The sequence below is a fragment of the Melanerpes formicivorus genome, unplaced genomic scaffold, assembly GCF_026170545.1.
Source record: "Melanerpes formicivorus ecotype bairdi unplaced genomic scaffold, bMelFor1.0.p_v2 SCAF_4, whole genome shotgun sequence".
Taxonomy (NCBI): Eukaryota; Metazoa; Chordata; class Aves; order Piciformes; family Picidae; genus Melanerpes; species Melanerpes formicivorus.
Window position 1 is genome coordinate 38,773,885 of NW_027142356.1, and position 16,370 is coordinate 38,790,254.

A 16,370-nucleotide genomic window follows, 5' to 3' on the forward strand; every position below is an offset into this window, starting at 1 on the left:
GGGCCAGGGAGGGGATTCTGCCCCTCTGCTCCACTCTGCTGAGACCACAGCTGGAGCTCTGGGGCCAGTTCTGGAGCCTCTGTGCCAGGAAGGATCTGGAGGGGCTGGAAGGTGTCCAGAGCAGGGCCAGGAGGATGAGCAGAGGGCTGGAGCTGCTCTGCTGTGAGGACAGACTGAGGGAGTTGAGGTTGTGCAGTGTGGAGAAGAGAAGGCTCTGAGGAGACCTAATTGTGGTCTTCCAGTATCTGGAGGGGGCTCCAAGAAAGCTGGGGAGGGACTTCTGAGGGTGTCAGGGAGGGATAGGACTGGGGGGGATGGAGCAAAACTAGAAATGGGGAGATTGAGATTGGATGTTAGGAAGAAGTTGTTCCCCATGAGGGTGGTGAGAGCCTGGCACAGGCTGCCCAGGGAGGTGGTGGAAGCCTCCTGCCTGGAGGTGTTTGCAGCCAGGCTGGATGTGGCTGTGAGCAACCTACTGCAGTGTGAGGTGTCCCTGCCCATGGCTGGGATCAGCAATGCTGTGTCCAGCAGCAGCAGGGAGGGGATTGTCCCCTGGCACTCAGCTCTGCTCAGGCCACACCTGGAGTGCTGTGGCCAGTTCTGGGCAGCTCAACACAAGAGAGATGTGGAGGTGCTGGAGCCAGGGCAGAGCAGGGCAAGGAAGCTGGGAAGGGCCTGGGGAAGAAATCTGATAGAGAGCAACTGAAGGAGCTGGGGCTGGTTAGTGTGAAAGAGAGGAGGCTGAGGGGAGACCTCCTGGCTGTCTACAGCTCCCTGAGAGGAGGTTGTGGAGAGGCTGCTGCTGGTCTCTTCTCCCAGGTGATTAGTGACAGCACAAGAGGCAATGGCCTCAACCTGCAGCAGGGTAGGGTTACACTGGACAGTAGATGAATTTTTTCCCATCCAGAGTGGTCAGGGCTTGGAATGTGCTGGGCAGGGAGTGGTGGAGTCCCCAAGCCTGGCTGTGTTTGAAGGTGGTTTGGATGTGGTGCTTGGGGCTCTGGTTTAGGGGTGAGCCTTGCAGAGCAGGGTTAATAGCTGGACTTGGTGACCCTGAGGGGCTTTCCCAACCTGTGTGATTCTGTGATTGTGTGAAAGTCCTGAGCTTAACTCCACCTCCACTCAGCAAAGCCACTTAAGCTTGGGTTTAAACCTTTGCTGAATAGGGGGCAGCTCATGAAATGGGAGCTAAGTTAGCTGCAAGATAACTAAGTCTGAAGGATCAGGGAGGGTGACTCATGCCCAGTGAGAGCTCTGCTGTGCCATGCTCTGCTGCTTGGCCAGTAGCATTCATGCACCTGGCCCAGCCAGCCCACTGGCAGCTCATCATTCAGGATGCCCAGGGCTTCTCTCCCTGCACCCCTGGCAATGAGAGCAGGAGGCAGAGCCACTCAGGTCCTTCTGAAAAGAGGCAAATAGCAGTCCAGGAGAAGTGTTTGTCACTTACTGCACTGAGCATTGGCTAGGACAAGCCAGGCTGGAAGGTTTAGTGATCCTGCTTTGGCTGTATGTCCTCTTGAACTTACGGGCTTTGTGGTTGGAAAGGAAAACCTAAGTTGTTCACACACCAGTCCAAGTTGCTGTCGTTTTCATCTCTCCTTTTTTCTTTCTTTAACTGCTTCAGGACTGTGAGTTATTCCTGCAGGAGAAACATTCTGTATGTGAAGCAGACTGAGACTGCAGATGAGGAAGAAATTCCTTAGAGTGAGGGTGGGGAGGCACTGGAACAGGCTGCCCAAGTAGCTTGTGGATGCCCCCTCCCTGGAAGTGTTGAAGGCCAGGTGAGATGAGGCTTTGAGCAAGCTGGGCTGGTGGAAGGTGTTCCTGCCCATGCAGGGGGGTTGGAACTGGATGGTCTTCAAGGTCCCTTCCAAGTCAAATCGCTCTAGGAATCTCTGGAAGCACAGCAGAGCTGTGGGGATGGCAGAGCCAGCACACTGCTCTATGCTCCTGGCACAAAGGGCAGAGCAACACATCCCCACTGCTCTAACAGCCACCCTGTTGCTCTCACCCCAAGAGTTCTGAAGCCCATGAGGGCAAGACTGCATAAAAAGAGCCCAGAAACCAGCAGTCTGGAGAGCAGAGCCTGCATCTCCCCCGAGGTCACAGTGCCAGCCCTGCGTGACCTCAGCTTTGTTTTGATCCCAGACAATGAGGACATTTATTAACTGCTGTCTCTGCTGCTGAATGGCACACAATGACTCTGGTGAGCAAGTTGTGACGTTAGCCCAAGCTGCCTGCAGTGTCTGAGCACAGGGGCTGAGATTATTTACTGCCAGGGACCCCCCACACTCCTCAATCATATCTACCCACTCATAACGTTTATTTTTCTAGCCTCTGGTCCAGGCAGCAGCAGAGCAGCCCCTGGCAGTGCAAAGCTGTAGGGGAGGCTCTACAAGTGATTAGCTTGTGGATGACCTTTGGCTGGGTTTGCTGTTACCCCTCCCAGACTTTTCAATGTGTTTTTATTTTGCCCAGGCATGCACACAGATGCCAGTGAAGTGGGTACCTGCCTGCTTGCCCAGCTGTGGCACCAGCTGTCTGCCAGCTGTCTACCGAAGCTAAAGAAGGATGTTTCCACTGGGAGAGGAGGCTGTGTAGTTTCAAAAGTGCTTCAAACCCAAGGCTCTTTCCTGACATTTAATAAAAGATGAAATATTTGCCACTCAATTCTGTGCCCTCCCCCAGCTCAGGAGTTACTCTTGTGCCATCAGGCACCAACACAGGCTGGGCAGGGACTGGCTGGAGAGCAGCCCTGAAGAAAAGGACCTGGGGGTGCTGGGGGAGGAGAAGCTCAACAGGAGCCAGCAGTGAGCAGCCCAGAGAGCCAAGCAGAGCCTGGGCTGCAGCAAGAGAAGTGTGGCCAGCAGGGCCAGGGAGGGGATTCTGTCCCTCTGCTCCACTCTGCTGAGACCACAGCTGGAGCTCTGGGGCCAGGTCTGGAGCCTCTGTGCCAGGAAGGATCTGGAGGTGCTGGAAGGTGTCCAGAGCAGGGCCAGGAGGAGGAGCAGAGGGCTGGAGCTGCTCTGCTGTGAGGACAGACTGAGGGAGTTGGGGTTGTGCAGGCTGGAGAAGAGAAGGCTCCAAGGAGACCTAATTGTGGCCTTCCAGTATCTGGAGGGGGCTCCAAGAAAGCTGGGGAGGGACTTTTGAGGGTGTCAGGGAGTGGTAGGACTGGGAGGGATGGATCCAAGCTCCCATCCCCTTGCCCCCCAGCCCTCAGCTATTGATAGACATTGATCAGATCCCTCTCAGCCTTCTTTTCTCCACACTAGACAACCCCAGGGCTCTCAGTCTCTCTTCCCAGGGGAGATGCTCAAGTCCCCTAAGCATCCTCCTGGCTCTCTGTTGGGCTCTCTCCAGCAGGTCTCTGTCTCTCTGGAACTGGGGAGCCCAGAACTGGACACAGGATTGCAGCTGTGGTCTCAGCAGGGCAGAGCAGAGGGGGAGCAGAACCTCCCCAGCCCTGCTGGCCACACTTTCCTTGCTGCACCCCAGGCTCCCATTGCTTCTCTTGGCCCCAAGGGCACATTGCTGTCCCATGGGGAACTTGCTGTCCACCAGCACTCCACCAGCACAAACTCTACTGGCACATACCTTCACCTCCACTTGCCCCCCTCACAGCAACGTGTGAATACTTCTACTCATGACAAACCCCAAGGCTGTTACATTCCCTTTCTGATACTGCCCTGAGTTAATCAGGAAGAGTTTATTTGCCAGAATAACATTTATACAATCAGGATAAATGGCAAAACAATGGAATATTCACAAACAGCTCTCATTTCCCCCCAGACATGTTTAAGTTTAGCCATACAGATTATTTTCTACAGCTGTTTTCACAGCTGTTGGTTGTGAACTTGGGAGTTGAGAACCTGAATTTCTTTCCTAGTCACAGGCCAGGGGCACTAAAGGTTCATTGAGCTGCTAAATGTTTCCCAAGGCAGGATGGCCGTGAGGATGGGCAGACAGATGAGTGAAGCCTGTGCCTTGGTGTTATGGCACAACTCAGCACAACACTGATAACATGGGGAGGGGGGAAGACACTTCTGCACTCTGGAAACTATCCTTTTCAAACCTAGCTTTTGCCCTGGAGCAGGCAGCACCTCTGGAACACCTTCCAGAGCAGAGCCACTGGGATGAGCAGAGGGCTGGAGCTGCTCTGCTGTGAGGACAGACTGAGGGAGTTGGGGCTGTGCAGTCTGGAGAGGAGAAGGCTCCCAGGAGACCTCATTGTGGCCTTCCAGTATCTAAAGGGGGCTACAAGAAAGCTGGGGAGGGACTATTTAGGGTGTCAGGGAGTGATAGGACTGGGGGGGGGTGGATCCAAGCTAGAGGAGGGGAGATTTAGATCAGATGTTAGGAAGAAGTTGTTCCCCATGAGGGTGGTGAGAGCCTGGCACAGGCTGCCCAGGGAGGTGGTGGCAGCCTCCTGCCTGGAGGTGTTTGCAGCCAGGCTGGATGTGGCTGTGAGCAACCTGCTGTGGTGTGAGGTGTCCCTGCCCATGGCAGGGGGGTTGGAACTGGCTGATCCTTGAGGTCCCTTCCAACCCAAGCAGTTCTGTGACTCTGATTTTAGAGTCCTCGCTCACACTGGCTTTAAGCACGTTCATGAAGGTCTGAAAGGCTGTGGTCTCTGTTTGTACTTTCAAGGTGGATCTTGTGCTAAAACATTTAGTTGTTAAAGCATTCCTGGAGTCAGGCAATTAGCCTCTTGGGGTAAAACTACCCAGTTCCAGAACTGGTGGGAAAGTAAACCAAGAAAGCCAGCAGAATGGTACCTTTTGAAAGGCTGAAATACAAACCTGTGCTGCACTGGTTTTAATCACTGGAAGATAATCCTGAGGCACTGGGGCCTAGAAAGCATAAATCACAGAGCAGACAAAAAGGAGTGCTTAGGGATGTGAGAAACTCCTGCTGAAGTGCAGGTCCCCAGCACTCAAGGATCACTGCCTGCCCTTGGCTTTCCAATTAGCAAATGTGAGCGTTCCCAAGTCGCTGACGGAAAGCAGGAGTGAGTCCTGATAAGATGAGAGCTCCTGTGCAGGGCTGGGGCTCTGCTCCTGGGCTAAACACTCAGTTATGTGTGCACAGCCCATGTGTGCACAGAGCTCATAAACACGAATCCACAGGCTTCAGGATGGGACTTCTGCATCTCTTGGAAGCCTTGGTGCTAAGATATTTGATTTAGTCACTGTTCAGCTGTACTCTTCCCTGAGTTTCCACTGAGCACAGCCAGGAAGTATCTTGCCAATGCAGTTGACTTGGAATCTGAGAGAGTTTGGAGTTTCACCCTGGGAATAAAAGCAGCTGTCTTTACAGAATACAGAATTAACCAGGTTGGGAAAGATCTCAGAGATCATTGAGTCCATCCTACCACCCAGCACCATCTCATCAACTAACCCATGGCACCAAGGGCCTCTTCTTAAACACCTCCAGGGATGGTGACTCCACCACCTCTCTGAGCAGCACATCCCAATGGCCAATCTCTCTTTCTATGAAGAACTTCTTCCTCACCTCCAGCCTAAATCTCCCTGGCACAGCTTGAGACTGTGTCCTCTTGTTCTGGTGCTGCTTGCCTGGGAGAAGAGACCAGCCCTCACCTGGCTACAACCTCCCTTCAGGTAGTTGTAGAGAGCAAGAAGGTCTCCCCTGAGCCTCCTCTTCTCCAGGCTAAGCAACCCCAGCTCCCTCAGCCTCTCCTCACAGGGCTGCGCTCCAGACCCCTCCCCAGCTTTGTTGCCCTTCTCTGGACACCTTCCAGCATCTCAACATCTTTCCTGACCTGAGGGCTTGTGTGATAGGGCATTGTGTGATAGGGCATTGACTGCAGGGCACAGCAAACTGATTACTAGGGGAAGCTGCATTTGGATTAGAAAAGAAAAAACAAAGGACACAAACCCCCCCTCTCATTATCTAAGGACATTTGTAAGAGAGAAAACTACCTAAAGCTCCTAATTATCCCTTGAATGATTTTGATTTGCTGGCTAGCTTAATGAAAAGCTACAGGCACCTTCACTCGAGACTACAGGTAAGTTATGGTTAAAAATGAGAGCAGGGAAGATGACTTGAAATCCTCAGGGGTGAACTGTTAACAGCTTTCTTTGTCAAAGGGCACCAGGCCATGATACAACCCCAGGGCTTGGCAAAAGCAGAACTCAGACCCTTAATAGTAGCAAATAATTGTCTGACTCTGTGCCAGAAGCCTCAGAGGGCTTGCTCACCTGCCTCTGCGTTCCAGAGATTGTTTTATGTTAGCTTACAACTATGCCAGAAGATATTTGCTTGCAAGAAGGATTGGGTTGTGGGGGTTTTCCTGTCCTGGAAGAGTCAGGCTGCATTCAGGCACAGGCTCAAAAATAAAGGCTTTTCCCTGGGATCCCTCTTGAAGCTTTCAGACTCAACTACAAGAATTAAGAGCTCAGGGGCACCGGCTGCCTGCCAGAGGAGAAAGAGCAACACTGATAAAAGCCATGGAGGGCACTTAGTTTGAGCAGGGCTATCAGCTGGAGAGGGAAAGCTCTAAGTGAACTTGGCAGGCAGTGAGAAAGGTAAGAAGCAACATTTGTAGTTCACAACTGGGAAGGATCAACATTTCCTCAAGGAAACAAAGAGGATGTGTGCACTGCCTCATGCCCCCCACGGGGAGAGCTGGCATCGGTGGCCCCTGGCCTGCAGCCCCCGCGACTGCGAACAGAGAGCATTTGAATGCTGAGAGCTGGTTCATAAGAGTCAGCTGGAGAACAGAAAGGACTCTGGATCACAGCTGCAGTTCTCTGGGGCTCCAGAAGTCATTCCAGGAGGAGAAAAGTTGCTTCATTTTTTATTCTTTTTTTCTGAGGGTAAAGACTTGATCTGCCTCAGAGCTGCCTGCCAGGACCTGAAGGGATCCTGCAGGAGGGCTGCAGAGGGACTTCTCCTCAGGGTGTCTGCAGACAGGCCAAGGGGGAATGGTTTGAAGCTGAGGCAGAGCAGGGTTAGAGTGGAGCTGAGGAAGAAGTTGTTGAGCAGGAGGCTGCTGAGCCTCTGGCCCAGGCTGCCCAGGGAGGCTGTGGATATCCCCTCCCTGGGGGGTGTTCAAGGCCAGGTGGATGGAGCCTTGAGCAACCTGGGCTAGTGGAAGGTGTCCCTGCCCTTGGCAGGGGGTTTGGAACTAAATGATCTTCAAGGTCCCTTCCAACCGCTCTGAGAAGTATTTGCTGTTCAAGGCTAACAGGCGGCCACAAACGCTTCAACTGTCACATTGTAATCAAAGCCTACAAATGCGATCGGCTATCGGCTGGTGCCAACAGCTAACGCCAGGAGGGACAGTGAGCTGCTGGTGGAAGGATGCTGGCAGGATGCTCCGAACCGCCCCCAGGCTCTGCCGGGCAGCAGCGCCGGAGCTCGGCGCAGGGCGGGCGGCTGGGGGGACCCGAAGAGCGCTGGCGCCACCTAGTGGGAGAGGTTGCCTGAGCAGGGGGAAAAGGGTTGCCGGAGCCGCGTGATGTGATGTGATGTGCCACAGAGGGTCTGCGCTAATTACACTGAGTCACAGAAAACACCCGGTTGCAAGAGACCTCCAAGCTCACCCAGTCCAACCCTCGACCCAGCACTGAAGGGTCAGCACTAAACCATGACCCCAAGCGCCAGCTCCACACCCCCAGGGATGGTGACTCCAGCACTGCCCTGGGCAGAACATTCCAATGTTTGAGGACCCTCTCTGTGAGGAAATATTTCCTAGCATCCAGCCTGAACCTCCCCTGCTGCAGCTTGAAACCATTTCCTCTGGTCCCGTCTCTTGCCACCAAGGAGCAGAGGCTGCCCCCTCCTCGCTTCAACCTCCCTCCAGGGAGCTGTAAAGAGCAATGAGGTCTCCCTCAGCCTCCTCTTCTCCAGCCTGAACCCCCCCAGCTCTCTCGGCCCTCCTTGTAGGTCATGTGTTCCAGGATCCTTCAGACCATCGAGTCCAACTATTCTCCAGCTTTACCAAGGCTGGTGCTAAGCCATATCCCTCAGCACCACATCTCTGCATCTTCTAAACACCTCCAGGGATGGAGATTCAACCACCTCCCCGGGCAGCCTGTGCCAGTGTTCGAGAGCCCTTTCAGGGAAGTTTCTTCTGATCTCCAAATCTAAACCTCCCCTGGTGCAACTTGAGGCCATTTCCTCTCGTTCTATCACTTCTTACCAGGGGAAAGAGACTGAGACCCACCTCAAGGTTAGGGTTAAGGTCAGGGTTAGGTTAGGGTCAAGATCAGAGTTAGGGTTAGGGTCAAGGGTTAAGTTAGGGTCAGGATCAGAGTTAGGGTTAGCAATTAGGTGAGGGTCAGGATCAGAGTTGGGGCTAGGCATTCAGTTAGGGTCAGGGATAGGGTCAGGATGAGAGTCAGATGGGGGATTGCCTGCACATCACCTGTTCCTCCCTCCCACCCTCCCCATATGTCCACTCCCCTGCCTGCTACCTTCACCTCCTGCTAACTACCCAAAACAATTAGCCATGAAAGCCCAGAGCCAGAGTTAGGATTCAGTTATACAGAACTGACAGGAGAGTTAGGCTGAGCTCCAAAACTTGATGTTCATTACACTGACTTTAGAATATTTATTAGAATCCATTATGCAGTCACAAGTGGAGAACTCCCAACAGATATTGTAGCAGAAGATGTGAACTCCAATGTCTTGGGTTTTTTCCTCCCCAAAGCAATGTTCTTGATGTCCTGAGTGCTTCAGCTCAGCATGTGCTGCTTTGCAGGGCTCGCTCAAAGGAGAGATCAGCCCTGCCACACCTGTCAAAATAATTCAAGGAGGGTCTCTACACTCCCTAATTGGTAAACATCAAACATTTCCTTTCAGTCAAGCCTGATGGAGGCACTGTGTGGGTTTGGTAACTGGTAGGGATGCAGCTGAAGTGCTTAAGACACAATTCAGTTCCATATGGGACAAAGTCATCAGTGTCTTTAAGAGTGGTGGTGAGGCCACACCTGGAGTGCTGTGTTCAGCTCTGGGCCCCTCACTCCAGGAAAGACACTGGGGGGTTGGAGCCTGTCCAGAGAAGGGCAATGAGGCTGGGGAAGGGCCTTGAGCACCTGGGCTACAAGGAGAGATGTCTGAGGGAGCTGGGGGTGTTCAGGCTGGAGAAGAGGCTGAGTGAGACCTCTTTGTTTTCTGCAGCTCCCTGAAGGGAGGTTGGAGTGAGGAGGGGGCAGCCTCTGCTCCTTGGTGGCAAGAGAAAGGAGCAGAGGCAGTGGTTTCAAGCTGCACCAGAGGAGGGTCATGCTGGATGCTAGAAAATATTTCTTCAGCAGAGCTTGGTGAGGCAGGCTGCCCAGCTACAGCCTGTGGAGGCTAATGGTGGAGCAGACATCCACCTGCAGCCCGTAGAGGACCTCATCCATGCCAGAGAAGGTTAATGCCTGAAGGAAGCTGTGACTGTGTAGGAAGGCTCTGCCGGAGCAGGCTCCTGGCAGGACCCGAGGGAGAGAGAAGCCTACGCTGGAAGAGGTTTGTTGGAAGGACTTCTGACCCTCCTGGAGCAGTCCCTTCCTGAAGGGCTGCACCCCACACTGGAGCAGCTCAGTACAACTGCAGCCCATGAGGACTCATGTTGGAGGTGTTCATAGAGGATTGCCTCTCATGGGAGGGACCCCACACTGGACAGGGGAAGAGTGAGGATGACTCCTCCTCAGACAGCAGCAGCAGGGACAAGCTGTGCCAAACTGACCACAACCTCCATTCCCTCTCCCCCCGAGCTGCTGTGGCGGAAGAGGTAAAGAAATGGGAAGGAGAACTAAGCCTGGGAAGAAAGGAGGGGTGGGAGCAAGATGTTTGTACGACTTTGGTTTGCTTCTCATTATTATAGTTTGCTTTTGACTGGTAATGAAACTAAGTCAGAGTCTGTGCTGCCCATGACAGTACCTGGGGAGTGATCTCTCCCTGCCCTTGTCTTGACTCATCAGCTTTTTGTTGCATTCTCTCCACCACTGTCCAGCTGAGGAGGGGAGTGACAGAGCACCTTCGGTGGGCACCTGGTGTCCAGCCAGGGTCAAGCCACCACAGGTTACTAAGTTCTAGCATAACTATGCCCAGGCTAAGCATCATTAGATTTCTTACCTATGTTGTGGAACGTTTGAAATATCTTTCAGTATCTCCTTGGAGGCAGAGAGTCAGATAATTGACTGCATGATATTTGGCCAGATAAACCAAGAGCTGCCAAGCAACACTCTGCTTTCTCTGATGAAGGGTTTGAGCTGCACCCCTGCATGCACCTGAAGAGGAATGAGGACAGGTATTTTTCACCCCCCTTTGGTGCCAAGTGGGTTTGGCTTCTTGACTTTTCACTGCAAAAGGAAAGGCAAAGGAAGGTTTTCCGTTCCTGCCATGACAAAACCTGTGGCATGACCGGAACAGAACTCCGCATTCAGGACCTCACACAGATGCAACCGAGGCTGGAGGCGGCGGGCCGGTAAGCACGGAACTAAGCCGCGCCCAAGACGGAACTCGGTGCGACCCCGGGCAGCCGCAGCAGAAGCACTTCTGGGTTACCGGAGGAGACCACGGCAGAAGCAGCGCCTTGGTGTCTCTCTCCAGCGCTGCTAACCCTGCAGCAGCTTCCTCAGCGTCTCTGGGTCTGAACGAAAAGCCGCGAGGGAGCGGAGCGGCTGCTGGGAAGGTAAACCTTCCAAACACTGCTCCGGCGCGGCTGCAGAGGCTCCCTTCCCCCCGCGGCGGCTCGCCTGCCCGCCATAGGCCGGGCACGGGAAGAGGAAGCGCAGCCGCCGCCGGCTCCCGGCCGCCCTCCGCGGCAGTGGGCGGGGACCGGGGCCGGGGCCGGGGCCGGGGCCGGGGCCATGCCGGCGCTGCTGGCCGCCGCCTGGGCCGTGCTGGCTGTCGCCTTCCTGGCGGCGCTGCTGCTGTCTCGGGCCCCGGCGTGGCGGCCCGGGGGCGGCGGTGACGGCGACGTCGTCTCCGGCTTCTTCCAGGATCTGATCCGCTACGGGAAGACGAAGCGCGGCGGGGGGCGGCAGCCGGCCTGGCTGCACCGCCTGCAGGTGCCCAAGAGGTGAGCGGGCGGCGGGAGGCTGCGCCTCGCCGGGCCGGTCCTGGTCCCGCCGTGCCGGGCTCGGGAGGCTGCCTGCCGTGTGCCACCGGAGCTTCTGCAGCTGTAACTGCGCTGGCATCGCAATTCGCAGCTGTAACTAACTGCGCTGGCATCGCAATTCGCAGCTGTAACTACACTGGGGTTGCAATTAATGCAGTGAAGGATGTGGGAAATAAATAGCATATGCAGGGTATGCAGAGCAGCAGCTCCCCTGTGCAGGGCAGGGGAAAGGGATGAGGCTCCCGTTGATGATCCCGTTTAAGAGGCACTAGAGCTGAGGAAACGCTGGAAATGCCAAGACAAGTAATCTGAAGGTGCTTTTCAGGGGTGTAAATGATAAAGAAAAAGGCCATGGTTGTTGTAAGGATTGAGGAATACCTTTGCAATGAGTGCTTTACACTTTCTTCTCTTAGCAAGGTAAGGTTGGTACCACTGGAGTCCTGAGTTCGCTGCTTATTGATAAGGAGAGCAAAAGGGAATATACTCACGTCAGGCACACCTGTGCTGCAGCTAACCTTCCAAGTAAGGAGCAACGAGCACATTAATGCAGACCCTTGTTGTTCCCACAGGTGGTTTACTCACTTCTATGTGGTTTCTGTGCTCTGGAATGGCTTTCTGCTGGCCAGGCTTTTCCAGGCTGAGTATCTTGGAGGGTCTCTTCCGTCATGGATCCAGCACATGCAGCATGCTCTTGGCAGGGATTCTCAGAGTGAGGACACAGGCAAGTATTGGAGTTGTTATGATGCAGCCATATAAATATCAGAAAGCTGCACTACCATCCTGTGCTGAATTTGTCTTCTTCACATGCAAATTCCCTAGCTGCTTCTAAACTAGACTCCAAGTGACTCTGCTGGAATACTAAGTCCTTTTGTTGTTTTTCAAGGTAGAAATCACTCTGCTTTATGGATATGGTGGCTTTCAGCAGTCCTTTTAGCAGAAAGTGCCATTAGAACCTTCTAGCAGTAATCTTCACAGCATCACAGAAACATTCAGGTTGGAACAGACCCTCAGGATCACCAAGTCCAACCATGAACCCTACTCTACAAGGCTCACCCCTGAACCAGAGCCCCAAGCACCACAGCCAAACCACCTTCAAACACAGCCAGGCTTGGGGACTCCACCACCCCCCTGGGCAGCACATTCCAGTCCCTGACCACTCTTGCTGGGGAAGAAATGTTTCTTAATATCCAGTCTAAACCTACCCTGCTGCAGCTTGAGGCCATTCCCTTATGTTCTATCACTAATTACCTGTGAGGAGAGACCAGCAGCAGGTAGTTGTAGAGAGCAGTGAGGTCTCCCAGTCTTGCTGTGGTCAGCAGTGCCTCACATACACAAACAATTCCCCACACATACACAGATGTGCTCAGTGAACTTAAAATGAGGAGGGGGAAAAAAAATAACCTTCTTGAAGGGGGTTTAATTGCTGCTGCCTGTCTCAAAGTTGCTGTTTTTTATCTGCAAGCAGACAGTGAGCACTTCTCTGTGCTCCTTGCTCTCCTGCTGCTTTGGCTGCACAGCTGTCAGCGGCTGGCAGAGTGCCTCTGGACCAGCGTGTTCTCCGACGGCGTCATTCACGGCGTGCAGTACTGCTTTGGGCTTGGCTACTACATTGTCCTTGGCTCAACTCTGCTCTGCCAAGTGCCTACCAACAGCAGGAAAGGTGAGTGTCTGCTGTTTATAGCCAAAGATGCAGTTTTGCTCCTATTTGTTTCCATCACAGCAAGGGGTTTGGTAGCAAGGTGCTTGTGTGCGAGGTGTGCTAACTGAGGAGCTGTGAGAGTGCTGACTGGCATGGCTTGAAGTGTATCACACAATCATACAATCCTAGAATGGCTCAGGATGGAAGGGAGCTCAGAGCTCAGCTCCTCCAACCTCCCCACCATGCCCAGGGACACCTCTCAGCTACACTCAGCTGCTCAAGGCCTCATCCAGCCTGGCCTTCAGCACCCCCAGGCAGGAGGCAGCCACAGCCTCCCTGGGCAGCCTGGGCCAGAGGCTCAGCAGCCTCCTGCTCAACAACTTCTTCCTCAGCTCCACTCTAACCCTGCTCTGCCTCAGCTTCAAACCCTTCCCCCTGGGCCTGTCTGCAGACACCCTGAGGAGAAGTCCCTCTGCAGCCTTCCTGCAGGATCCCTTCAGGTCCTGGCAGGCAGCTCTGAGGTCCCCCCCGAGCCTTCTCCTCTGCAGGCTGCACAGCCCCAGCTCCCTCAGCCTGTGCTCACAGCAGAGCTGCTCCAGCCCTTGGAGCATCTTTGTGGCCTCCTCTGGACTCTCTCCAGCAGCTCTGTGTCCTCCTTCTGCTGGAGGCAGGATTGGAGGTGAGGTCAGAGCAGAGCCAAGGGGCAGTATCCCCTCTCTTGCCCTGCTGCCCCATAGATAAAAGCAGCTGGAATTAGAGGCTCACCACAGGAATTTTGTAAGACAACAGGGTTTAAAAAATGTGTAGGAGGATTGGGAAGTTGTTTCCTGGCTCTATATTAATGCAACCCTATTTTTTTCAGGAGAAGAGCTTCTTGTCCATGTCTGCTGGTACCACATTGTAGGAGTTGTGATGTACATTTGGGCCTCTCTTCACCAGCACAGATGTCTTGTGATCCTGGCTAAGCTTAGGAAAAGTAAATCAGGTAACAACAATTTACTGAAGTGGTTTTTTTCCTGCTTGTTTCTAGAGGCTTCTGTAGCTTCTAACACCTAAGAACATGAGCTTCAGCTCCTGTAAGACTTTCAGTGGATTAAATGAGGCTGCTTGAAAAGAGACCAGATGATTGAACAGGGACTCTGTCTCTCTCTCTATATATGGCTTTATAGAACTTAAAATGAAGGTCTAGCCTCCAGCATCCCAAGGACAGCTCTATGCTGATGCTTAGAACCTGTGCCACTCCCTGGGGACCTCACTTCTGTCTCCTTGTGGGCTAAAAATAGGTTTTCTTGCTCTGTGTTTGCACCACCAGCCAGGGGTGGCATCTTACTCCATTCAGGAGTGAATGAAATAAAATAGAAGTTGCTTTCCTGAAGTTCTATTTTATTTCATTCAGAAGTGCAAAGCTGCCAGCTGAGGTGGAGGTGAATGATGCTGGCAACTGTAAGGAGTGTGTTGTTCAGTCGTTGGGAGTGAAAATGTTTGATGCTGGATGTGGCTATGAGGAGGAGGTTCTTCACCATGAGAGTGGTGAAACCCTGGAATGGGTTGTCCAGGGAGGTGGTCAAGGCCCCATCCCTGGAGGTGTTTAAGCCCAGGCTGGATGAGGCTCTGTCCAGCCTGATCTAGTGTGGGGTGTCCCTGCCCATGGCAGGGGGGTTGGAACTAGATGATCCTTGTGGTCCCTTCCAACCCTGAATGAAACTATGAAACCTGATGCTAGTGTGAGGTGTCCCTTCCATGCCTAACAGTTCTGTGATTCTCAGCTGAATCATTTCTGTTTCCTTGCAGGAGATGTTGTAAGCCTGAGCCACAGTGTGCCCTTTGGAGACTGGTTTGAGAGAGTTTCCTGCCCTCATTACTTTGCAGAGCTCCTCATCTACGTGTCCCTGGCCATCGTGCTGGGACTGCACAACGTGACCTGGTGGTGTGTAGTGCTCTATGTTCTGTTTAACCAGGCACTGGCTGCTGCTCTGTGCCAGGAGTTCTACCAGGAGCACTTCAGCTCCTACCCAAAGCATCGCAAAGCATTTATACCCTTGGTTTTCTAGAGCAGCTCTTTACTGCCAACCAGGAAATGCTTTCTATAAGGGAGTAAGAGATCTGCACTCTGGTGAAGCCAAGGTAAAACTCACTCAGGCTCTCTGATTCTAGCTTTAAAGCTCATCATTGTCATCTCATCCACGTTACCCCTGTGGGGAAATAAGGTCTTTTGGGAGAGACCTTACTGTGGCCTTCAGTATCTGAAGGGGGCTCCAAGAAAGCTGGGGAGGGACTTTTTAGGGTGTTGGGTAGTGATAGGACTGGGGGGGATGAATCCAAGCCAGAGGAGGAGAGATTCAGCTTGGATGTTAGGCAGAAGTTGTTCCCCATGAGGGTGGTGAGAGCCTGGCACAGGTTGCCCAAGGAGGTGGTGGAAGCCTCATGCCTGGAGGTGTTTGCAGCCAGGCTGGATGTGGCTGTGAGCAACCTGCTGTGGTGTGAGATGTCCCTGCCCATGGCAGGGGGGTTGGAACTGGCTGAGCCTTGAGGTCCTTTCCAACCCTGACAATTCTGTGATACCATACAAGCTAAAACAAAGGTTTCCTGGAGACCTTAATTCAATCTGAAGAGCTGTTCATTGGTTCTTGTCTGTTTAATTACATCTTCTGCATGAGACACTTGCTGTTGTGCAGCAAGTCCAAATGCACACATGTGAAATGCTGTGTGGTGAAAGGAGAGTGCAGGGAATAATTTGCACTGCTGTATTCCATGCCTGGTCCTCATATTCAAGGGTGAGGGGGTTGGGTTTTTTCCCCCTCTATTCTCTTTTCTTTAAATCACTTCAGAGGGAGGCAAATTTCTGTGCATCCCTGTTGAGAATTCAAACCAGCCACTGCTTTAGAAGTGCAAGCATGAAGACTGGTGGAGAAAGCTGTGGTGGAGGGAATGACTCATGCTCAGCAGTGGAGATAAACAGAACCATTCTCTGCATTATCTCTTTTGCACTGAAGTGTTTTTCATTCATTGGTGAACACCTCATTGCTTATCCCTGGAAGTGGGAAGTCATGGAAGGTTCTGTGTCCAGGGGGGCAGCAGAAGAACCTTGGCAGAAAATGAATGTTGGCTATGGGTGAGTCATCTGTCATCCAGTAATGAGGGCAGCTGGAGCTCCTCATGTGCTGGAGGGGGCAGGTAGACAGGGTGCCTGTAACCAGGGCTACGCTGGGGTTTGAATAGCCTGTTGAGGGCCCATGCAGTGAACAGCGAGGCAGAGAACACACAGAAACCAGTAGCTGATGAGTGTTGCAAGACAATTCTTTAGTGGGGAGGTGATGTCACTCAGCACTGGGTTTTTTTAATCCTTAACCATGGAATATTTTGGTCCTTTTCGTGACAATGGAATGATTCAGGCTTGCACGATGTAGCAGATGGATGCTGGTGGTTTCAGCCTGTTTTCTACTTACCAATTAAAGCAGTTTATTACACTTTCTCTTCTCTCTTGGTGTATTTTCCTTTTCTCCACAATTGAGCTATGTATTTGCTAAACAGGAGTTAATCACATCCCACAAAACATTGTGCTTCTGTGGGATCTTGCAGCCCTCTCTCCATCAGCACTTCTACAGCTTCAGTTCACCAGGGAACTTGAACAACCCTGTCCTGGGACCTCATCTTTCC

General features: G+C 52.9%; 1 protein-coding gene across 1 annotated transcript; it reads left to right on the forward strand.

The window, feature by feature from the left end:
* The first annotated feature begins 10,717 nt into the window (after positions 1 to 10,717).
* On the forward strand, positions 10,718 to 16,185 carry SRD5A3 (steroid 5 alpha-reductase 3). Its single transcript, XM_068137707.1, has 5 exons — positions 10,718 to 11,035; positions 11,644 to 11,795; positions 12,540 to 12,734; positions 13,576 to 13,698; positions 14,505 to 16,185. The coding sequence occupies exons 1-5, from the start codon at positions 10,824 to 10,826 to the stop codon at positions 14,762 to 14,764; spliced, it is 942 nt and encodes a 313-aa protein (XP_067993808.1). The 5' UTR covers positions 10,718 to 10,823; the 3' UTR covers positions 14,765 to 16,185.
* Positions 16,186 to 16,370: the final 185 nt, after the last annotated feature.